This window comes from Ictidomys tridecemlineatus, chromosome 8 (genome assembly GCF_052094955.1).
Source record: "Ictidomys tridecemlineatus isolate mIctTri1 chromosome 8, mIctTri1.hap1, whole genome shotgun sequence".
Lineage (NCBI taxonomy): Eukaryota > Metazoa > Chordata > Mammalia > Rodentia > Sciuridae > Ictidomys > Ictidomys tridecemlineatus.
The window spans coordinates 104,603,906-104,629,051 of NC_135484.1; the positions used below are offsets into that span (position 1 = coordinate 104,603,906).

General features: G+C 41.5%; 1 protein-coding gene across 1 annotated transcript in view; it reads left to right on the plus strand.

Annotated features, from left to right (window-relative positions):
• Window positions 1-380: 380 nt before the first annotated feature.
• The window catches only part of Tnfrsf21 (TNF receptor superfamily member 21), a 68,490-nt gene continuing 43,724 nt past the window's right edge, over window positions 381-25,146 (plus strand). The window contains exons 1-3 of the mRNA XM_005318599.5: window positions 381-515; window positions 20,806-21,454; window positions 22,937-23,431. Coding sequence (XP_005318656.2) covers window positions 420-515; window positions 20,806-21,454; window positions 22,937-23,431 — 1,240 coding nt within the window. The 5' untranslated portion in view covers window positions 381-419. The remainder of the gene's footprint in view (window positions 516-20,805; window positions 21,455-22,936; window positions 23,432-25,146) is intronic.

Here is a 25,146-nt window from a genome sequence, read left to right on the forward strand (position 1 = left end):
GCCACCCGACTCAGTCCCTTGCCGGCGGGTCTGGGCAGCGGAGGAGGGTGTTTGGTAGTGGCTGGAGGCTTCGCTATGGGAAGTTGTCCCTTTGCTCTCTCTGGGCCAGCCCTCCTCCCTGGTTCTCCGCAGCCGCTGTCTGAGGAGAGCGCCGGGAGGCGCAGGCTGCAGCCGCGGCTGTTTCTCCCAGCCCGGGCGGCCGCGCCGCTCGGCAGGTGCTGAGCGCCTCCAGAGCTCCCTTGCCACCTCCCTCCCGTGTCCGGCTGCCCGGCTGCCGCAGTGCACATGGGGTGTTGGAGGTAGATGGGCTCCCGGCCCGGGAGGCGGCGGTAGATGCGGCGCTGGACAGTAGCAGCCGCCGATTCCAGCTGCCGTGGGGCCACGAGCCCCGGGCGTCCCTGCGAGCCCCGGGCTCAGCCATGGGGACCTCCGCGAGCAGCAGCACCGCCCTCGCCTCTTGCAGCCGCATCGCCGGCGGAATTGGAGCCACGATGATCGTGGGCTCCCTTCTCCTGGTGAGCGCTCGGGGGTACCGTGGGTGGCGGCTGTGCGGAGCACAAGGAGCCGCTCTCTGGGAACGGGGCGGGTCCCCCGGCTGCTAATGCAGGAGATGCTGGGTCGAACTAGCTGGGGTGGAAGGGTTGCAAGGGAAGCCAACATAGCTGAGGGCTCCTAGTAGGTCATTTGGGTTCTGGGCTCAGCTAGGGTTTGGGAATGAAGGCGAATTGTTTCCTTGCTGTCTGGTTGCGCTGGAGGAGGCGCTAGAGGTGGCCGCCCGGCTTCCTGCGCATTTCAGGGCTTTTTTCCCTACTTGGCCTACCTCTCACCCTCTACATCTACCCTCACTCCGAGGTCCCCTCAACCCATCCGCCGCTGCTCCTTCTCGCATGGTGTGGGGCCAGAGCTGCAGTATAGGGCACCCACAGCTAGCCGCTTTGTTGCAGCTGCAGTGTCATGTCGGGATGCTACTGCAGTGGGAGAGTGGTACCGGTGCGCGTCGGATTCTGGAGACCTCTGGGTGCTTCCGCTGGATGCATTCCGTTGCAGGGCACAGGCCGCCCCTTTCTCCATCTCTCATGCCATCTTTCTTCTCTCCTCCCACTTGGCTCGGGTGGGTCTGTTTCTGAATAAAACAAACAAACAAACAAAAAATAAAACAAAAACCTTCACTCTCAGGCGCCTTCAAAGCATACCCGCGCGAAGCCAGCCAGCATGCTGGCACCAGGTTGGTGGAGGGGGGGAGGGGAAAAGAGATCTACATAAAGGAAGATTTATTTCCTCCAGTCTTCACCATTTTTCGTTTACCTGTGGTTAGGCAGGTGACCCTGCAGGGTGATGCAGGCTCCTTCAGCACCCAAACTGCATCCACACCTGGGGTGTGCCCTCTGCATAGTCCTCTAGCACTTGTCTGACCAAAGCCTGAAAACATTCTTGACCCAAAACTTACAACTTCTCTGAAAGTCCCTGCCCCTTGTTTCTAATATTGGGTGAAGGGGTGAATTAAATGGAAGAAATGGATGAAATCAGACCTTTAAGCGATCGTAAGTTTTCCATTCTTTCATCCCTGCATAGAGGATGGAAGTTGTTAGCTAAAAACGTAACAAAAACAAAAACAACAACAAAAAAGAGGCTATTTTCATGGCAATATTGTGTAAGGGAAAAACAGGCTTGCTGTCTCCTTCCCCCAAAGAGCTTGCTGACTGGCCAGCCAAAACCTGCTTAGATCCCAGGGCACTGCTGTTGCTATGGCCTGGGAATTCATCCTACAGACACTCTGGTTCCTTGTGTGTGTGTATTTTAAGGGGAAGGAAGAAACTAAAGAAAAGTTTGTTGCTGTTAGCATTTATAATGAGGCAAGTCCCAGTCTCCCTACAGAGACTCTTTTCTGCCCATTTATAATAATGGCACAACCCAGGTTTGTATCCTTGAAACAAGTGTGTTTAGCAGGAAAGGAAGTTCTTGGGGCACTGAATCTGGGTTGATAGTCTGGACATAGAAACATCTACCCTAATACTGGTAGTTAGATCTGTTACTGGATTTCCCTCTTTAAGGCCTTAGACCCACTACTGTAACCCACCACATGTTTGCTGAGTGCTTCTGATACATCTGAGTATAATAGTCCTCAAAGAGTCAGTCCACTCACTCACTGAATTGTAATTGTGTTATGCAATATTCATTTATTTGACCTTTTAGCATGAGATAGGTGCTTAAAGGAAGGTCTCAATGTAGTCAAAGAGTAGGGTCTTAACTAACCAAGAAAGGGTCCAGCTCCTTTGCTTTAATCAATAAACTCTGCTTACACTGGATTGGTAAGACCAAAGAATATCAGTGAAATTTATAATGGGATTTAGTGGCAATCTCAAAGTGATAACCAACACATGATTCCTTGTTCTGGTGCTAACTATAATAAAAAGACTTTGCTTAACCTATGGAATAGTGGGAGTTTGACCCTGTCATCCTGGGGGATGATTATTGAATTTTCTTCTTTAGGGATCATCAGGGACTATATTATAGCACTCATCCAGGGTGAGGAAGAAATCTTTTATCCTTTCCATCGCCACTTTACATGCCCCACTCCTCAGGACAAGAATTTTTTTTATATAAAAAATATTTTTTAGTTGTTGATGGACCTTTATTTATTTATTTATTTATTTCTATGTGGTGCTGAGACTTGAACCCAGGGTCTTACACATGCTAGGCAAGCACTCTACCACTGAGCCACAACCCCAGCCCAGGACAAACTTAATATGTGAAATAATGATCTCATTACGTTGTCCTGTGGAATTTATTTATTCTTTGGGAGTCTTGGACAAATCAAAATGATAGATACCAGGTACCCAAGGGAAACATTGTGAGGTACCACTCCACATCCACTACTGGAGGATGTGGGGTGGTTTGATTAAACATTGATTATAGTTTTTAATGGTCAAATAGCTCCCTTTTGGTGTGACAGTCTTTGTTATTGTCATTATTTTTATGACACTTCCTTTTTTCCCCCCTCTTTTCTTTTGGTACTGTGTATTAAACCCAGAGGCACTTTGCCCCTGAGCTACATACTCAGTCTTTTACTGTATTTTCTAAATTTGAGAAAGGATTTTGCTAAGTTGCTGAGGGTCTCATTCAAATGCCAGGCCTGGCCTTGAACTTGTAATCCTTCTGCCCCAGCCTCCTGAGTCTCTGGGTTTACAGATGTGTGCTACCACACCTGACATCATGAGTTGTTTCTTTTTTTCCCCATAAGAAAGGGTCTCACTATTTGCTTAGTGAGACCCCATGTTAACAAACAAGCCTACATTGAACACCCTTTCTGAATGAGACACCCACCTAGGAAGTGGAAATACAGAAATGAACTGATATTTGTGTCTTGCCACAAAGGTACAACTTGTATGATCTGCAAAACATCTGTGATCCTCAGTAGTGCTGTTGGGTCTCATTTGCTTATCTGGAACTGGTGGATAATGTCTTAGACTCAGGGTAATACACAAAATATAATTGCTGTTAAAATTTAAAGTTACCTGAAGTAACTTTGGCTATTAGTCTGAAAAGCAGAGAAAGACAGCATTTCCAATTTGAGGTTAACACAGACAACCTCAGTAGGGAAAGTGACTTATAGGAAGTCAGGAATTGGGAGAAATGGGCATCCCAGAACTTGTATTGGAATGAAGGATTCTGACTTTCCCATGAATCATGCCTGTAGCCAAAATGTATAGAATGGGTTCAAGCATTCTCATCTGAACTTCCCAAAGGCATATATATGTTTAAATCTGCCTCAGTCTAGTCCAAAAGAAGCAAACCATCCTCCAGTGTATATAAACTACATGAACAAACAAATTCCTCAAGAAGACAAACAAGCTGGGTATGGTTGTACATGCCTTCAGTGGCTCAGGAGGCTGAGGCAGGAAGATTGCAAATTCAAAGCTATCACCTGAAATTTAGTGAGGCTGTAAGCAATTTAGCAAGAACCTGTCTCAAAATAGAAATATAAAAAAGGGCTGGGGTTGTGGCTTAGTGGTTAAGCACCCCTGGATTCAACCCCTGGCAATTCCCCACACCTCAGCAAAAAAGCAACAAAACAACAACAACAACAACAACAACAGCAACAACAACAACAAAAATCTCATAATGAAATGTATATTATCTTAATTAAAGAGGAAAAAAAAAACTAAACTAAACCAAATAGGCAGAGTTCCACCACTGCTGACATCACATATTTTAGCATAGCTAAATTTGGTCAAAGTTTATCAAGTTGGGTATGGGAAGCACAGTGAATGCCATATTTTCTGGGATAAACTGTAGAGACTTTTTCCAGGTGTGTCTTTGTTGGGTAGGAGCAAGGTATTGTGAGCTTCTCTGCTGGCCCTGGTGAGTAGTCCATGTGCATCTGTTTTGTAAGTCACAATGTGGATTCCTCATACTTTAACATTACACTTGACTCCATCCTCCAAGATGAGAGGTAAAGTCTCTTTGGAAGCTCCATTAATTTTGTGCTTGCTCAGCAGGACCTTTATAAAACATGTAAACAATAATTGGCTTAAGTAAAGTTTATTAATTTTTTTTCTTTTGTGACGGGAAATGGTCAAATGCATCATCAGACTATTCAGGGACCAGTATGAGTCGAGTGACTTTTCCTTGCATAAACAGCTATGCCTATTTTCCAGTAAGCACTAATTCTCTTCTGGCCTTCTTCCCCCAAACGGGCCTGGCAAATTGCGGTGATGCCAGGTCACCAGCAACTTCTTGGCAACCTCAGGTGCTTCTCTTCTGTGAAAAGAGGAGCCAAGATTATCTCTGAGCTTTGGTCACATGTCTAAAGATCATTTGGGCAGACTTAGTCTGTCTAGTTGACAGAATGACAACCAAAGCAAAGCCATAACAGGACTCAGCTTGGTTCCCCAAATCGAATTCCCCTTTAGTGTCAGCAGGAAGCTGAACTTTGTGGCTGATGCAGTAGCAGTTGGCGAGCTTTGGTTCTTTAGGAATAAAGGGTGTGATCATAAATGAATCCTGGCCTTTCTCCAGTGTTTAAATTTGTCAAATACCAAAAAATCAACAGGAATCTTAAATTGGCTTGTCTGCTGCCACCTGGCTTTCCTACCACCTGCTATTTCTAGCCTGAAGCTGAGACGAACTGAATTCAGGCAGAAGGTACAACCTGAGAGGAACCCAGTAGGTGTCAATGAGCATAGGCAGGACCTACAGCTCACTGATGTTTAGATCCACATATCACTGATATTTGATCCAAAGCAGTAGTGACCTGACCATTCTTAAGGGTCACTAAAGGTCACCAGTAAGGTTTTCTTATCAGTGTCCTGGCTTTGGAGAGGACAGATATTTGCAGTGATGGGAATACTGTATACAGAGGAGTCTCAGGCAGGTGTGGGGCTGGATAGGACGTGGGTGGGTCATCAGGGTGCTGCACTAGGTAGTTTCATTTTCTCTTTAGAATATTAGAAAATTATACCTAAGACTCTTCTAAACAAACAAACAAACAATAAAGAAATAAAAACAAAAGGAGAGGTTTTTAAGTTAAGTCATAGCAAGTCTTTGTTATCTAATATTTATATAATTTTCCATTTCCTCCCTCGATGCCAGAACTTCTTGGTGGCTCTGTTGTTTGGCACCATTTGAACATCTGTCTGTTTTGGGAAAAGGAAGATGAGCTTAATGGATTTCGAAGAGAGGTGGAGAGCAGGTCCATGAGTCCTGGAATCAAATAAAAGCAGTTGAATTCAATAAGGCTTCTGAGGAAAGGGACAAGAAAATGCCTGTTAATGTTAATCATTGATATGGATGGCACTAGTCTTCATTTACTGAGTGCTTATCATTGCTGTTGAGTACCTTCTACAAACCATCTCAGTAAATTACACAAGTCCTCAAGGTAGTAGCATTAACCCCATTTTACAGATAAGGGAGTGAGGTTTAACAGGGTTCTTGTTCCCGCTGTTGGCAAGTGCTGGAGAGAGGATTTAAATCTAGGTCAGTGTGGCTTCATAACACACTGCTCTTTCTGCCAAATTGCAGGTAGGGGCCAGGCCACTTGAATTCACTAGAATTTTGTTTTCTGTTCGTTTCCCTCACAGGAATGATTTTACCAGAAAGTTGAGCATGCTCTGATGAGCAGCTCTGCTCCATGATGGTGCTTGGAAGTTTAGCCAAAACTAGTAGTAAGAGTAACCTGTGTGTGGATTGAAGGGGGAGGGTGTGGAACCACTGGCAAGCATTTTCCTATGGTGTGACTCTGACGGGCAGTGGTGCCATGGTTAAGATGGAAAGCTACTCCTGCAAATTGAAATGTTATAAATAGGGAATGAATGCTTTGCTTTCCTGCAACTTGGGTCTCTTTGAAAAATATTTGCTTAGTGAGTAACAGCGTGACATGGGTTCTGCTTAGCAATGTAGTTTCAACTCACTTTTCCTATGTACTTGAGGGCTTTTTAGGAGATTTTTTTTTCTTGCTGTCAGCTTAATTATTTGTATAGGGTAAGTGCATTGGCTTGTACCATCTGTTATTAATATTTCCTTTGTTCAATTTATTTTAGGTCTCTTAGAAACTGGTTTAACTCGGGGATTTGAATGGATCCACCAATGTTGGGTGTGTGCAGTTGATCACACTTACTGGTAGCATCCTCTTTCAAATATATCTCTTTGTAGATTGTAGGGATTGAGTCCATCAGGGAGAGGCCAAAGGTGAGAGGAAGCTGTTTAATTGCTGGTCTTGGAAAAGGAGTTGGAATTCTGGTCTCCTGAAGAACCTTTGTGACAAGAACATTATCTAATTTCTTCTATATATGGCCAGCTGTACTTAATGAAAAGTAGGAGAGATAGGAAGGTTGGGGAGGCAAATGGTAACAGCAGGTTCCCAGAATAATTTTATTGGTTATCATCCAACTCAAGCTCCTTTTTTATGTCTAGAAGTCCATAGTCTTTCCTCTTGGATTTAAATCTTGTGTACCTGTTTTTTTTTTTTGTGTGTGTGTGTGTGTGTGCATGTGTATTAGTTTTCTGTCACTGTGACAAAATGCCTGAGAAAGTTTAAAGAAGGAAAGACTTATTTTGGCTCACAGTTTCAGAACTTCTGGTCCATAGTAATTTGGCCCCACTCTATGGGCCTGAAGTGAGGCAGGACATCATGATAAGGAGGGTGTTATGGAGCAAGGTTGCTTGGCACATGGTGGACAGGAAGCAGAGAGAAAGAGAGGTCAGGATGAGGAGATACCTTTCCAGGGCACACTCCCAGTGACTTATTTCCTCTAACTAGGTTCCACTCCTAAAAGTTTTTTACCTCCTCCAAATAATGGTATCAGTTGTGAACCCATCAATGTATTAATCCATTGATTAGAACCCTTCTGATCTAATCATTTCCCAAAAGCTCCACTTCTGAATATTGCTGCATTGGGGACCACACCTGTAACACATGAGCCTTTGAGAAACTTTCCAGATCCAAACCATAATAACTGGTTCAGGAAAAATTATAGAATGGGCAAAGTTTGTGTGTCTTTTCCTCATGTTCAGGGGCCAACGTTGTTCTTCCACCAGTTTCTAAGAACATGGACAATGTGCTAATCATCTTTGTGTTTCTGGCTCAATGTCCTAACACATAGTAGTTACGCAATAAATGATTGTTGGATGATTTCCAGAAAGATCTTGCTTTACATTAACTCTTTGCTCATTCTAGACAACTTAGGGGTAGTTGGAGCTTGGGCTAACTCCAATACTTTGAGCTTCAACTCAAGAATACTTGAGTTATTAAGAAAGAACATTAAACTTAAGTTGGTAAACTCAAAGAACCTAGTGGATACAAATTGCCTTTGTGTCCTACCTATTCAGTTCTCGTCCTTGACAACATTTATGTATGGTTGAAACCAGTGTGTATGTATTTGCTTGTGTTCTGCTTTTCTGTATGTAGCTTTATTGTTGTTGTTGTTGTTCTCTTACAGAGATACATTTGTATTTTTCATTTATTTAATAAAATTTATGGAACATCTGTTAATGGTCAGGCATGACTAGAATCTGGGTATATGATTGTGAAAACTTATCCACAGTCTTCTCCTCTTGGAGTTCATAGAAGGGGTGATGTTTAATGAGAAGCAACCATTCATAGAGCAGGAGGAAGAACATGCCAGTGGGAGGGAACAACATATAGAACAGTCCAAACACAGGAAGGAGCCCACATGGTCAGGGAAGGGAAGGAAAGTCATTGTGATTAGTGTGCTCAGTCAATGGGGACTTGGATTCAAGTGGAAGAGGCAGGAGGGTTCCAGATCATACAGGACCTCTGAAGATGTCAGAGAGTTTACCTATGGTGAGGTAGGAGGGACCAGGTGGATTTAAGATAAAAGGATTATCAAGGTCTACTCCCAGGTTCCTATGTTGAGTGTCTCTGGTGGGAAGGGCAGGCTGGAAGAGGAGTGGATGGGATTGGGAACCCCATGGAAGTTTATATGTATGAAGTTTTAGGTGCATGTGATTCACAGCTCAGGCCTTCATGTTCAGCATTTTTAAAGAGCCTCACCAGCCTGGCTGGTATGTTGGGCCTTCCCTGCTGTTAGGTGTGTGCATTGCTGCTGTTCTTCCACCAAGCAGCACTAATGAAGTTGTCTCTGGACAAACCAATTACTCTTTTTCCTTTTGAGTTGTTTCCCCACAGTGTATTCCTCAAAGTGGACTTGCTGGGTCAGAGGAGACGAATGAGCAGTTTTATGGCTTTCACTGCATATTGCCAGATTGTCTTCAGGATGACAATTAATTCAGAATGCTACCAGTCACCCATAAATGTGTTTTCTACCCCATGACCTGCCAGCAGTGGAATTTTAATTTATTTATGTGCCTTTAACACACGAAATGCAAGGTATTTGGTTGTGCAGGTTGCCTTTTGGTAGTTGCTAGTTCGTGGATGTCACAAATTTATCCGTATTATGATTACTTTGGTAATTACTCATGTAGTTCTTTGTCTCAACTATTGATTATAGTTATGTTAGTCTCATTTATATTAATTCTTTATATCTTTTTGATTATAAGTTTTATTAGCTGTGTATGGAATGTATTTTTACATTGAACTTTTAATATTATTATTTTTTAAAATATTTATTTATTTTTTAGTTGTAGTTGCACACAATACCTTTATTTATATGTCCTGCTGAGGATCGAACCCACACGTTAGGCGAGTGCTCTACCCTTGAGCCACAACCCCAGCCCCTGAACTTTTGATATTATTATAATTAGTAATATGAACATTTAAGTTTATACTATTAAATCGAGTTTCTTTTGTATGTATAAGAATATTTTTGTTGTTGTTAGAGTTCATTTTGTTTTATTAGTCAAAACTGATTGCTTAACAGATGAGATAAACTATTTGATAACTTTGAATTTTATATATATATATATACACACACACACCAAGGATTGAACCCAAGGATACTTAACCACTGAACCATATCCCCAGCCCTTTTTTGTATTTTATTTAGAGACAGGGTCTTGCTGAGTTGCTTAGGGCCTCACTAAATTGCTGAATCTGACTTTGAACTCGTGATCCTCCTGCCTCAGCCTCCTGAGTGGCTGGTTTTACAGGCATGCACCACCAAGCTCAGCTGAATTTTATAATTTTAACTTTTTTATTTAAAAAATTGTTCTAATTAGTTATACATGACAGTAGAATGCATTTTGACACATCATACATAAATAGAGTATAACTTCTTATTCTTCTGGTTGTACATGATGTAGAATTACACAGGTCATGTAATAATATATGCACATAGGGTAATAATGTCCAGTTCATTCTATTCTCCTTCCTATCACCATATCCCTCCCCTCCTTTCATTCCCTAGGCCCCCTCCCCCTTATTGTTAATTGTAATCTGCATATCAGAGAAAACATTTGTCCTTTGGTTTTTGGGGATTGGCTTATTTTGCTTAGCATGATGTTCTCCAGTTCCATTCATTTACCTGCAAATGACATAATTTCATTTTTCTTTAAGGCTGAGTAATATTGCATTGTGTATACATACCACATTTTCTTTGTTTATTTATCTGTTGAAGGTTGTATAATTTTATCTCCTAAAGGTTGGTTTTGTTAACTTTTCTGGACCTTGGTGTCCTATTTGTGGTGAAGAATTAGCTCACTGTGTTCTACAGGTTGTTAATGCAAGTTCTTTGCATAAAAGATTGTATGGGCAAATACATTTGAGAAGGCTGGGCTCCTCTAATTCCCCATTTCAGTCAGCTCTTCTGCAGAGCCTGCTGGAGCCAATAATAGGTTGAGATTAATTGTGTTTTTCCAAGAGAAAGTTGTAAAAGAAACATTGCTTCAACTTCAGACCAGGTATGGGTAAATTATCTGTAAAGTGCTAGATCATGTGTATTTTTGATTTGGAGGGGGAGCATATGTTCTCTTAGTAATTACCAATTAATTCTGCCTTTATGTGGAAGAAGAAACCGTGTGCAATACCTCGAAGAATGGGCATGGCAGCATTCCGATAAATATTTATGGACACTGAAATTTGAATTTCATGTCATTTTATACATCCCTGAATATTATTTTTTTGTCCCCCACCCCCGCAAATATTCAGAATGTAAAAACCATTCTTAACTTGTAGTTTGTACAAAAGCAGGTGAGTGCTAGAGTTTGCTCACTTTTTTTTGGTAAACCATAAAATCTTAGAGGACTGGATCAGGGAAACTCACCCTGGGAAATGCCTCTTTAATTGCTACTCTAGTTTTCTAAAGTGTACTTATTAATAATAAATTCTTCTCCTCTCTTGTGCTTTCTCATTTGCTATTTACCACTATTTAATTTTAAATCTGTTTTGAAAATTGTCCCTTGTTTCTCTTTTTAAATTGTTGCCATGAATCCTGTATTTTTTGTTCTGTTGTATGCTCCATAATTCAGGAGGGTGTGTATCAGGATTGCAGCTTTTTAAAATCTGGAGTTTTTGATACACTTCTGAGGAATCGAACATTTGGGATGTGTTAAAAGATTATCAAATTCTAAGGGGAGCTCAAATATAGTAAGATAATAAATTGGTGAGATTGATAATTAAAATGACCAACATATATGATTCTGATTCTCAAAACAGTCTTTGAAGAGGAAATATTATTCTTACTTCCATTTTACTATCAAAGAAGTGGAGACACAGAAGTTGAGCCATTTGCCAGGGTTACTCATTATTAAGGATAGAAAAAAAGGCTAGAGTGTTTTTCCTGCTCTCCCACCAGACACCATATTCTCCAGTCACACCAGCTGGAGATGGTGTCACTTGGGTAGTGTTAATTCTGATACCCTCTACTTGGAGACAACATCAAATCCCACAGGTTGAGGGCTCAGTCCCACATGACTGGCCCCAAACTCAGATGCCATCAGGAAGTCTCAAGTTATGATCTGTGCCTCTGGTGGATCAGTTATAAATCAGGATTCCTTTGACCCCCTCTTTGGGTTCAATTAATTGCCAGGGTGAGCTCATAAAGTTCAGGGAAACACTTTACTTATATTTACTGGCTTATTAATAAATGATATTACAGATGATACAGATGAACAGTCAGATAGAAGAGCTACATTGGGCAAGGCATGTAGGAAAGGCCAGGGAGCCCAGTGCCCTGGGTGTGCCACCCTCTAGGCATGTATTCAGCTATCTGGAAGCTCTCTGAACCCTGTTCTTTTGGTGTTTTATGGAGGCTTCAGTATGTAGGTGTGATTGATGACATCATTAGCCACTGCTGTTCAACTCAACCTTTAGCCCCTTGCTCCTCCACAGAGGTGGGGGTGGGTGGGAGGGAGGAGCTGAAAGTACCAACTCTATAATTATGCCTCAGTTTTTTGGTGGCTACACCCCATCCTGAAGCTGTCTAGTGGTGTCCAGCCACCAATCATCTCATTAGCACGCAAAAACACTCTTATCACTTTAAATATTTCAAGGGTTTAGGAGCTGTGTGCCAGCAACCAGGGACAGAGACCAAATATATGTTTTTATATCCCAGTATCACACTCAACCAGTTCCTAGTAGAGCTGGACTCCAGGTGCACTGTAGGCTAAAATAGTTTTTTTTTTTTTTCTTATACATTCATGCTGGAGTTGCCACGCTGGCTGGAAAAGTTGGTTTTGCCTGGGTTTATATGCTTTTCTATAAATCTTTGGTGAGTATAGAGTAGCATCCCCTTGTCTATGCCAACTGTCCTGTATGTGATGTCAACTCGCTTACCACTTAGTGACTAAGGAAGTGGGCAGCCTGCTCTTGGCATCTCTATGTGGTAGAGGTCTTAGAAATAGCTATGGTGATGGAGGGAGACAAGGGGGTGTGGTCCAGTGACTGAGCACAGGGTATACATGCTCTTCTGCATTGCAGATTCTGGGAAAGCAGCATGGGGCTTAGTCTTGCCTGTGTTTTTCCTTTCCCAGTGTCCCCTGAGCTTACCTCCCTCTGGTCCTATAGTCAGCACATTCTAACCATGGCATTCTCTATATTCACCAGCTTTAAAAGCAGTCCTTGCTTTTGCCCTGGCAACCAAAGCCTTTTTTTTTTTTTTTTTTTTTTTAACCCGAGAGGATAGTTGGAAATGTGAGAGCTGACCAAGTTTATATAACATAACTGGGGACTGTCTGCCTGTGATTTGTGAAAGCTTTGTCCTCAAAGCATTCCTTACCATATATTCTTTTTCTCCCTTCAAATATGGAGAATTCCAAGTAGACTGTGTCTTGATATTACTGATTTAAGATAAAGTTGCCAGAAATTTTGAGAGTATCCGGCTCTGCCTGGCCTTTGCCTTTTTTTTTTTTTTAAAATAATTTTTTTTTTTTTAGTTGTAGATGGATGCCATGTTTTTAAATTTTATTTATTTATTCTTATGTAGTGCTGAGGATCGAGCCCAGTGCCTCACGCATTCCAGCAAGTGTTCTACCCCTGAGCCACAACCTCAAATTTGGCCTTTGCCTTTTGGTCATCTGTTAGTATGTTTTATAGCCACCATCACAGGAATAACTTGGTTGCCTTATAATCTCCACAGTAACTGACTTTCCTCTTAAAAATACTAGCTTTATGCAGGATTGAAAAATATTCTACAGCAATCTCCCAGGCAATCTCCTTGCTCATCTATTATGAATAGTGAAAGTTTATCACTGTCTTGAGTTTGCTCATTTCCCATTAAAATATTATTAGTATTTGACAGGGGGAAGAACCATATACATATGTAGTAATCATAAGCTTCAAGGAAGTTTTGTTTGTTTGAAAGATGAGATCACAGAATAAGTATTGTTAAAGAGTGAGTAGGCAAAAACATTCTGGCGTGTGTCCGCGCATCCGGGTGCTTCTTGTCTTCAGTCAGGCCCATCCCTGTGCCCTGGAGTGTAAGTGAAAGAGCACAGGTGTGGTTTGGGTCACCAGGGTAAGCAATGAGATTCTGGAAGCCTTTACACTTGCTTATTTACAGAGACTTCTTCCCTGTTTTGGGATTTGTTTTGTTCTGCTTTTTACCTTCTTATTATGCAATATTTATTGTAGTCCTACATCATGTATGGCTTGGGATAGTATATGATATTTGCCTCCTTCCTTCATTATTGTTTTTGAAATAAGTGTTCTGAAGTTTCAACTAGGATGGAGCTTAGCTAACTTTGGAGAATAATCTCATTACACTGCTTATAATTCTAAGCATCAAGTTAGTAAATCTTCTTTTAAAAAATGAGAGGGAAATGTTTTAACTCTTCAGTACATTAGCTTTTCATCTTAAATACCATGTAGAGGTAATTCTTGTAAGCCAGCAGTGGTTCTGTTTAAACGTGATGCCCTTGGTGTCTTTGGAGGTGAAGTGAACTATTTGTCTTCACACTGACGGGTTCTAGGCTACTCTCTTATGTTATGTGACTACCCTGCAGAGACTTTGGGGGTTTCTCACATTTGTTTTTATAGACTTGCTTATCTTTGGTAACCATCCCTCACCTTCTCATCTGCTGTTTCTAGTTATTCATGGTCTACAAATTTATTCATTTAGACAACAAACCTGGTCAAGTAGACTATGAATCAGGTCTTCTGGGGCTTGGATAGGACCCATGTGTAAAATTAGCCTCATCCTTGTCCTCATGCATCTTGTGGTTCACAAGGGGGAAGACAAACTAAACCCATAAATGTGAATGTAGAAAATTCTGGTAGTCTTAAAGAGAAAAAAAGGGGGTGGGGGAGGTTGTGAAACTTGTTTTCCACTGGGGAGGGGCAGGCAGGGATAGCATTCCAGAGGGGTCCCGACTCTGTTAATGATTTTGCATTCCATCGGAAGTCATGTGGGAAGCCACTGAGAATTTTAAGCTCGGTATGAGGATCCGATTTGGTGTGGGAGTTGGAGCGGGTGGTACAGAAAGGAAGAGCATAACCCCGGCATTCATTGTTAGGCTCTCAGAGGAGGTCTGAGGATTCCTGTGAACTTTTCATCTCTGTATTTTTGACATTTATTTTGACTGCACAGTGCAGGTGTTTGGAGACTTTTGCTATAAAGGACCAGATGCTAAATCTTTTGAGTTTGTGGGCCATTATGGTCTCTGTTGCAACTACCCAGCTCTCCCACACAGCGTGAAAGTAGCCATAGGCGATACCTAGATGAGGATCCGGATTCCATTAAACTTGTTTATTAGAATAATTGGCTTGTTGGAATTAGTTTGCTGGCCCCTGGCTCAGAGGATGCTTTGCTTATTATTTCCGCCATCTTCATTATGGAAGTGGTTGAGCAAGCAAGGAAATGTAGTTGACATGGTTGTCCCTGGCCTTGAGCTGCTTATAATCATTATGGGAAGATAAGTACATACACTTATGGGGCCATCAGTGACCATTACAAGACAATATGTAATTAGGCACCAATATGATGAACAGAAACAGGAAATGTGATGAAGAGTTTGCTCATCTCCTTGGAATTTGGGTGTTTAAGAGTGTGTGGAATTTGGGTGTCTAAAGGCTTCACAAAGAGGGTGGAACTTGACATAAATAATCACAACACAGAAGGTTAGAGTTGAATGCAGCCTAGTGCAAACCTGCTAATAAGTAAGTAAACCAACATCCTGCTGATTTTAAGACAGAGGTTAGAAAAAAATATAAATCTTTTCTAAATCTTTGCCCAGATATTCTTTTTACCCCTGATTTAGTCCACACATGGTCTGGAAATACATATATGATAAATTCTTACTAATAGGAAAGAGAGAATGGAGAGAGAGGTTTCAAGTTATTGGTTGTAGTGAAACTTCTTTTGATCTGGAAGAAAGCAATTCTCAATCAATTGAACAGTGTGGTTGCATCTGCCATTGGAATGGGGGGGGGCGGGGAAGAAACTGAGTGGGTTAGAGGGACTTATAGAAGATAGGAAAATGTATGCGTTGACAAGAAGGCGATCTCTGTGGGCTCAGGTGGAAGAATCTCTAAATTAAGGCATACTCATTACAGATGAAGAGGTCTGGCCTTAGAATGAAGTAGTCTACCATTTGGATGTGCAGATTTCATGCAGTATTAGAAATTGAATAAAGACATATCACCACACAGTACATACAGCTCCTCCCTTTTAGGTAAAAAACAAAGTAACCTAAAGCAACAGTAACAGCGAACTTAAAATAAGTCCATATGTATTAGGTGTAGATACTCAGAAAAGGGTCTGGAAATATATGCACCAAAATTAAGTGTGGGTTTCTCTGGGGATTTGAGTGGATTTGAGCAGAGAGTTAAGTGTTTTACTGTATATTTTCTAATTGTTAGAATTAATGCAAGAATGTTTATGTTTGTTATAAAAATACCAATAAAGAACAACATTAAAATAATTAAAAGTGCCAGGTTGGTTAAGAATCTGGAAGCAGTCACTCTGACAGAGATGGGATTAGGCTATGTCCAAATTATGTCTTTTAATCAGAGAAGATTAGAGCCAGAGGGGTCCTGGATTAGTTCTGGGGTCTAAAACATAGTTGAGTTTCAAAATGATTAGGAGAGCAAAACAAACCACAGCTAAAACAAACAAATTCTTGGTCTCATTACAGGCTCACAGTGATCTGAGAGTATGAGACTAGGGATGTGAACTCTTTTTTTTTTTTTTTTCCTTTTTTTCTTTTTAAAGCTTCCCAGGTAGTTTTGTTGCTGCATTTGAGGCCTGAGGCTTTGGTGAAGAACCTCTGTTCTAGTATATCTACCTGTGCACCAATGTGAGAATTAAGGATCTTGATTAGGTTGGACTCAGCCTTGGGTTTTCTGGCCCCCACTCTCCACTTTTCAATGACTATGTCTCCTGTTTTCCTTTGCATTAGCTTTAGGTATCATCTAAATTTGTTTTGACATTATATGGAGACCATCCTTAAGCTTATACACACAGACACACAGACACAGACACACACACACACACATACACACACACACACACACACACATACATTTAAGCCTCAGCGCCTTAAATATAATTTAAAAAAAAAAATGGGGATTGGACCTAGGGTGCTTTCTCACTGAGCTACATCCAAGGCCTTTTTATTTTATTTTATTTTATTTTATTTTGAGATGGGGTTTTCCTAAGTTACTTAGGGCCTCTTTACACTGCTGAGGCTGACCTTGAACTTGTGACCCTCCTTGCCTCAGCCTCCAGAGCTGCTGGGATTACAAGTGTGCATCACCACACCCAGCTTTAAATGTTGTTTTTAAAAATTGATCCACCTCATCCTCACTACCCATTACTTCACCTGCAAGATCCTTTCTAGGAATGATTTTCCCTATGTTTAATTTTCTTAGAAGCCAAGGGATTGCCACCAGGCTAGTGGGAAAAGCTAGTAGATCAGGAGTCTGCAGTAGTCTAAGAGATCTCGCTATAATAACTTCTCTTAGGTGCCATCTGTCTCTGTAAAGATAAAGGAGAGGTTGCCATCACTTCCTTGGCGTGGCTCCTCCATCTTTGAAGCATAGATGCATTTAGCTTTTGACTTTAGAATTAAAAGAGATCTTTTCAGAATCATTTTAGGAATTAACTCTCTTTCAAATGAATTCTTCATTTAGAAGACTACTCATTAGCAAATTGGTAAATGTTTGAGGCAGAGGTAGACAGTCATGGAACCTACCTCTTACTCCTTCTTGGTTCAAGAGGAGTTTTATGTGCTGTGTCTCGTCCAGTGCTCTTTTGGGTCCAGTTTAAAAGCCATGTCTCTTTCTTCCTCTTTCCCCTCCATAGTAACCACTGAGCAAATCCAGCTAACCGAAGCCCTCAAATCTATTACTTTCTCCCTGTTTCCATGGCTGCCATGCTAGTCCCCGTCACCACCAACTTTCACATATGCTCTCACCTCCTAGGTGCACTTTCTTGTCCACCTCCACTGTCACCTTCCACTTTGCAACCAGATACTTTTTATTCACAAATGTGATTACACCTCCCCCCCAATATAAACACAAAATCATTTGTCATTGCATTTCAAGCTAAGATAAAAATTTGGAGTCTCTTCAACTTTAGCTGTGGCCACTCTGATGCATCTTGAGGTAGAGCCTTAGCATTTTAGTTCCCTGCTCTGAGCTTCTTTATCCTTCACACTTTTGCTCTGAAATTTCCTCTGCCTGATACCCCCCACTTCTCCCTGCCTTTTCCCCTGTAGTTAATTTCTGCTTCTCCATCCTTGAAAGCTTCTTCAAAACATTTAACTTTTCTGAGCTAGGAAGTGCCTATCAATGCCCTCCCACAGAACTCTGTATTTTTCCTTCTCTTCAACAATCTTGGTTCTGGCTGATTACTGGTTTTGTAGCTTTTGTGAATCTCACTTGAGATAGAGTTCTCAAAATTCTGTTTTCAACCCATGGCATGGTGCCTTGCACATACATAGTGGGTCTTCAAGAAATATTTGTCCAGTAAATTCGTTCCAGTTTTTACACAAATCTCACTTCTATTGTTTAGCCCAGGCAAGACCGTGAAAGCATCTGTTCTGTGTCAGCTGATTTTTGGAGTTGGAATCACAACCTTTAGTATGAGGTAATTTAAAGGTCCATTTTCAGACTCAAGAACTGATAAGTCCACTCAAAGCATGGGCAAGAGTATAGGTGCAGTGGGGTTTGGAGGAAGATTTTGTGTAATGCTAGGGAGACCTGGTAATTCAGTAGTCAGGGGTCTGATGGAGAACCTACCATCCTCTATTTCAAATTTAGAAAAGCATACTCTGGGGGAGATATATATACAGCTGTAGGAAGTTGTTTTAGTGAGCTTTTTTGATGCTCTGACCAAAAGACCTGATAAGAACAATTTTATAGAGGAAAAGTTTCTTTGGGACCTCTCAGTTTCAGAGGTCTTAGTCCATAGATAGCTGACTCCATTCCTCAGGGCCTGAGGTGAGGCAGAACATCATGGGAGAAGTATGTGGTAGAGGAAAGAAACTCCCCAGTTAGAACCAGGAAGGAGGGGGGGGGAGAGGTGGGAGGGAGTGGGCGGGGGAGAGAGAGAGAGAACATTCTACTTGCCAAGAATTAAATATATACATATCCAAAAGCAGGCCCTCCCCAATGATCTACCTCTTCCAGCTATACCCTACCTGCCTATGTTACTACCCAGTAATTTCTATTGGGATTAATGTACTGATTAGGTTAAAACTCTCATAACCAGATCATTTCACTTCTAAACTTTCTTGCATTGTCTCATATGAACTTTAGGGGAATACCTTATATCTATCTAAACCATATCAGATGTCTATACCCAATCCCATGCATATTCATAGACAGTGCCATTTTATGACCTGTGCTTGATCTGCAAAGCCACCCTCCTGGTGTGTTTGTGTGGCTGACTGCCCAGCCTTCCATAGAGGAAGGGAGGCAGACTTAGGTCACACTGCACATCAGAGTGTTCATCCCTAACCACCACTCCCAGGCCAGGATTCAGATTCTGTTGCCTGCTTTCATTTTGGTCACCTTATAAATCTTTCAAACTTTCCAGGATGCTGTGGCTATATAAAACTGCTTTTGCATGTTAATGTTACATAATAAAGAGCTCCAAGTAGCAGAGGCCCTGGAAATCTCTTTGACCTCATCTTCAGTTTTGGGGTGATTGGAACTAATCTTGTTCTTGGTATACCTGCCAAATGAACTTGGCCTCCACAGGACAATTCCCTCTACCTAGTGCATCTGCTGTGTTTAAAAGAGGGTGGCTAGAGCTGATTTTCTAAGTAGAAGAAGTGAGAAAAGGAAAGGTAAAGCCAGAAGTGAAAAAAGGGAAGACATCACAGAATTTATCATCAAGTTAAGCTTAAGAAGATGAAACTAAACTTTTTTTTTTCTTTTGGTCTCAGATTAAAGAAAATCTTGAATATTATAAGCCAAAAAGTGTTTGTTGTCACTTAACTGGAGGTTTGTTTGGGATAAGAGAATTTAAGGGAAATAATTTTGGTTCAGATGGTTAAATTCTGGGGCAGGGGAGGAACTGAACCTTGGATGAAGTGTCAAGATGCTAAGACAGGAACTCTAATCACTTTGAAAAAAATCTAGGTTTATTCTCTTAGTTACTGGTACAGTGGTAAATTTAGCGTGAATTTGCCTGGGCAGGTAGTTGGTAGTTTGAGGCAGCTATTGTTTTCTTACTAACTTTCTCCATTTCATAGAGGACAGTGAGAACTGCTGGAACCTCTCAATCTTCATTACTGCAGAAAAGCTTTCTATTCTTACTCCTCCACTTCTCAAAGGACCTTGGGATTTAGTACCACAAAAATAATTTGCTTTCCCCTAGAGTTTTCATCTTGAAGCTAGCCTAAAATCCTTTTTGCTGAGTGAAGTTTCTGTTCTATGAAAGAAATAGAAATGTCTATTGAGTCCCTCTTGCCGGGTCTTCGTGGCTGCAGGCCCATGACCTAGCAGCTGCAGGCTTCAGAGGCTGTATAAACAGGGTGTGAATATAAAAGCATCAACTCTGTTATTTAAAGCACATTACCAGGAATGCCAAGGGCCTGCCTCTGTTTTGAAAAAAGAGGAAGTTTAACTTCATTTAGAAGAAGCCTTTGAAAAAAAAAAAATCATGCCAGGTCTACAGGTTAACCCTGACCATGCAATATGGTGCTAGGAAAGTGGTAGCTTGAATACATGCCATCTTGGTTCTCAGTTGCTTTGTTTTGATATTGAGAAATGACAGCTTAACATTTGGGTCAGGGAAAGGAAGACAACTATTCACTTATTTTCTTCTTACATTTAGGAATTTTTACTTCTGTATAGGACCACCATCATCATCATTATTATCATTATTAGTTTATGTTACTGAGCTGCATCCCTAGCCCATATATACCATTTTAAAATACTATCCACAGAGTGCTTTCATATTCCTATTCTTAATTGATATTTTGCTGGGGGAGCGGGTATTAGGGATTGAATTCAGGGACACTCATCCACTGAGCCACATCCCCAACTCTATTTTGTATTTTATTTAGAGACAGGGTCTCACTGAGTTGCTTAGTGTCTCGCCATTGCTGAGGCTGGCTTTGAACTCACGATCCTCCTGCCTCAGCCTCCCGATCTGATAGGATAACAGTCGTGTGCCACTGCGCCCGGCTCAGTTGATTTTTATAATCAATTTGAGAAGTATTGTCAGCTTCATTTTACAGACGGAAATGGGAAGTAGAGGCAAAGGTCAGCTGAACCAAAGCCTCATAGCCAGTAAATCAGGCACTAATGTGCAGTTCAAGTCTTCGTTTCCCTCCTCCTACCATTTTGAGGCTATTGCGTCAAGTGGATGTGGCATTGGTCAGACCTTTATCAAGAATGATGGCAGTGGTGTTGGGATTGCTGGTCCTTTCTTCTCCTCTTTTCCTATTTAACACCTTCTTGGTTTTTGTTCCTTTCCCTTCCCCTTTTATTTCTTTCAGCTTGGATTCCTTAGCACCACCTCGGCTCAGCCAGAACCGAAGGCCCCAAGTCTCACTGGCACATACCGCCATGTTGACCGTGCGACTGGCCAGGTGCTAACCTGTGACAAGTGTCCAGCAGGAACCTATGTCTCCGAGCATTGTACCAACACAAGCCTGCGAGTTTGCACCAGTTGCCCTCCAGGGACCTTTACCAGGCATGAAAATGGCATAGAGAGATGCCATGACTGTAGTCAGCCATGCCCACGGCCAATGGTTGAGACATTACCTTGTGCTGCCTTGACTGACCGAGAATGCACTTGCCCACCTGGCACGTTCCAGTCTAATGGTACCTGTGCACCCCATACAGTGTGTCCTGTGGGCTGGGGTGTGCGGAAGAAAGGGACAGAGAACGAGGACGTGCGGTGTAAGCAGTGCCCTCGGGGTACCTTCTCTGATGTGCCTTCTAGTGTGATGAAATGCAAAACATACACAGACTGTTTGAGTCAGAACCTGGTGGTGATCAAGCCGGGGACCAAGGAGACAGACAACGTCTGTGGCACACACCTGGCCTCCAGCACGGCCCCACCTTCCCCTGGCACAGCCATCTTTTCAAACCCTGAGCACACGGAATCCCATGAAGTCCCTTCTTCCACTTATGTTCCCAAAGGTAATTTAACCTCATGGATTATTTCTTTGAGGAAAACTTTGAGCCCACTGGAGGTACCAGAAGGGGGCTTGTATCAAGGATGTGTTCTCCATTTTTGTGTATTCCAAAGTCATCCCTTGGAGAAGAGCCCTTCATTTTGTGGCTAATTAAATCTGGCTGCTTTTGAGTTGTTAGAAACATTTAAACTTTTTCTATTAGGAGAGATCAAATATCTAAAACTAGGTCACATCAAGCTAGAAAAATAAGAACCTAGAGAAATAAGGACAGCATATGACCTCATGTAAGTCACTTAACCTCTTCAGGTCTCAGTTTCAAACTTGCTAAGTGAGTGATTTAAGTGTTTAAGGTTCCTTCTGGATTGTTTTCTAACATGGAATAACCCTGGGTGAACACCACTAGAAGGAAAGAGAGCGAGAGAGGGAGAAATTGCCATTACATCTGGAAGGAACCAATGAATCTAAGGTGGGGCAAAGAATGTAAAGGAAAGTTAGAAGCTTCAGAAGACAAGCAAATACACAACAGATTGAAGATAACTAGAAAAGAATAACTTAGTGTTTTTTTCAATGATCTTAACTTTGTGCCCCTCATCAAATATCCCAGTCTTCCTGAGATTCCATTTGAACCTCTGGCAGAATATGGAGTTAGCCTTTATTTTTAATTCTGTTTGATGGAATTTAATTTTTATGAGATGATAACCAACTTGAGCTGTGCATCCAGCAACTCCCTTGTGTAAAGATATTTGGCCTTCGCCTTAACACTATAGGGAGAACCTTTTTATATCTGCCATTTTGAAATAAAGAAACAGACACAAAGAGTTTGAATGGCCACTCCAGACTTTCTCAGGGAATGACACAAGGCCAAGTTTTGTCCGCCGTGGGGCTTCAAAATTCCCATTTCTCACACTGCTTAATGAAACTGCTTGTGGAAGCTTCTCTGAAGGAAGTCCACTCATGTCAGCCCCAATCTTGTTTAATCTATTGATAACAGGTGCTGAAAAAGTTCTGCTCTATTTTATTCACTGACCTGTTCCACCAAATTTTCCACTTAATCAGACTTGGATTTGTATTTGATCTCTGTTCTTTATCTTAGTAATATGCTCATCATTGCATCATGAAAGAGTCTAAAGAAAGGAGGAGTTATGAACAAAGAAATTAAATTTGAACTAGTTTTCTGAATAATCAAAACAATTTAGAGTTGACTGGAGCATTGAATACACATCTCTCCACTCAAGATGTGACACTCAGATGGAGTGGATCCCTGAGTGTGCTCTTGCTTTTTGTGCAAGAAGTGAGTTTAGCTATTCAGATTTTACCTTCTAAATAAAGGTGCTTTTCATAAAAGGCCTTTATGAAAATGTGCAACATAATTTATTCTTAAGCTTCAAAGTTCTTCTCTTTGATTATCTGGCCAGGGAGAGGAGGGAATATATAGATCCCCAAATATGGAAAAGCTCTTCCTTGCTCCTTACTCTTTTTTTTCTAGGCATGACCTCAACAGAATCCAACTCTTCTGCCTCTGTTAGACCAAAGGTACTGAGTAGCATCCAAGAAGGGACAGTCCCTGACAACACAAGCTCAGCCAGTGGGGAGGAAGGCGTGAACAAGACCCTCCCAAGCCTCCAGATAGTCAGCCACCAGCAAGGCCCCCACCACCGACACATCCTCAAGCTGCTGCCATCTATGGAGGCTACCGGGGGCGAAAAGTCCAGCACACCCATCAAGGGCCCCAAGAGGGGCCATCCCAGACAGAACCTGCACAAGCATTTTGACATCAATGAGCACTTGCCCTGGATGATTGTGCTTTTCCTGCTGCTGGTGCTTGTGGTGATAGTAGTATGCAGTATCCGGAAAAGCTCCAGGACTCTGAAAAAGGGGCCCAGGCAGGATCCCAGCGCCATTGTGGAAAAGGCGGCACTGAAGAAATCCATGACTCCAACTCAGAACCGAGAGAAGTGGATCTACTACTGCAATGGCCATGGTGAGCCTTCTTTTTTCTCCTTTCTTACAGATCTCCCTGTCTTTCCCTCAGGTCATTTTTTTTTTTTTTTATAGGAATGGGAAATACAAAGTTTGCGGAACCTCCTTTGGTACACCAAGTGTTACTTGATCTAGTTGTGTTATGGCAGATGATTCTAACCATCTCACCAGAAAAAAAAAGCATTCAGAGAGAATAACTTCTCTGCCATTTCCTCCAGCACCTTTAAAACAGGAGAATGTTGCAGAATCAATTGAGAGCTGAGAGGACCTTGTTTGACTTGTCATTTAATAAAGAAGGAAATGTAGTCCAGGGAGATTTGACTCAAAACAACAGGCTAGTTGTTTGTTCAGGACAGATGGGACGAGACGGCACCTCTCCTGACTTTTGGAGCCTTTCCTCTTCTGAGGTCATTGGGCTGCTAAAAAAAAAACAAAACCCAACTTGTAAGGTTTGAATCTGAATCTTACTTTTCAATTCCAATTGCTTTCCTCATGTACAATTCCCCCACCCCACCAACACACACACTTAAATTTTAGGACCCCATTTTCATCAGAAGGATAGGATGGGCTCTTGGATGACAGATGCTCACACTGGGTTGGGCTCTATATCCCTTATCTAGTAGTTGGTGTAAGTAGATATAGGATGGAACATTTTAGTCTTTCCTCTTTGGAGGGCAAAATGCAGCTTATAGAACTTGTCCCAGAGCCAAATTGAACCTGAAGATTGCAGTTTTCTGACTATGGCTATAACTTCCTGTTGGGGATGCAAATCAAGTCAAGATGGCGCCTGGCAGTTTGCCAGGAGGAGTGGTTTGTGAAGCAACGCCTGTGAGAGCCATTAAGATGATGAGGATTCCTTATTGGCTGACTGCTGTATCTAGATGATGTTAATTGAGTCAAGCTGTGTGTAATCAGTTAGGTATATATGCCCCTGCTGCTCCGTAATAAAGTAGTTCCCGCTTGAACCTTCAAGTTGCTTGTCACCTCCCGGTTATTTGACCAGCTGGACTGTGGCAACTTCCCTTTCTTTAAAGCCTAAAGGAAATTCTAGCCCAGTTTTGGTAATCCCATTCAGGTGTTACTTTTCCCCTAAAAGAATAAAGGTGTGTCCCTAGATATCTAAAAAAGTGATTTGGCCTTTTCTACTTCATCTTAAAAGTGTTATGCCATTTGACCCAGCAATTCTATATTAGTGAAACTATCATAAAGGTAAATACTTCCCCTCTTCCCCATCAGTGCCAGTACAAAAATTTTAATCTTTAACTCAATATTATGTATAATAAACATTGAAAATAACCAAAGGACCAGTTTTAGGCAAATACTTAGGAAATTATGGACTATCTAAATAATAGAATATTGTGTTGAAATTGAAGATTTAATGAAGCTTTTGTTTTTACGTATGTTGTAGGAAAATGCTATATTAAGTTAAGAGAGAAAAAATCCCACCAGGCTACATTCTTTATATAACATAATACCAGTTCTCTTAAAACTTTAAAGATTGAAAGGAAACATGCCAAAATGACAATTTTTTTTTCTAGCATTGTGGAATTATATGGTGGATTTTTCTTCTTTATTAGTTTTCTGCACTTTCCTTACATTTTCTATAATGAGCATGCTGCTTTTATAATAAAAAAGTTAGAGAAAGTTAAAAAAAAATCCATCCATACACACAACTCTTTTTGTCTCCCTTGCTCTGACTGGTGTGAATGATCTAAA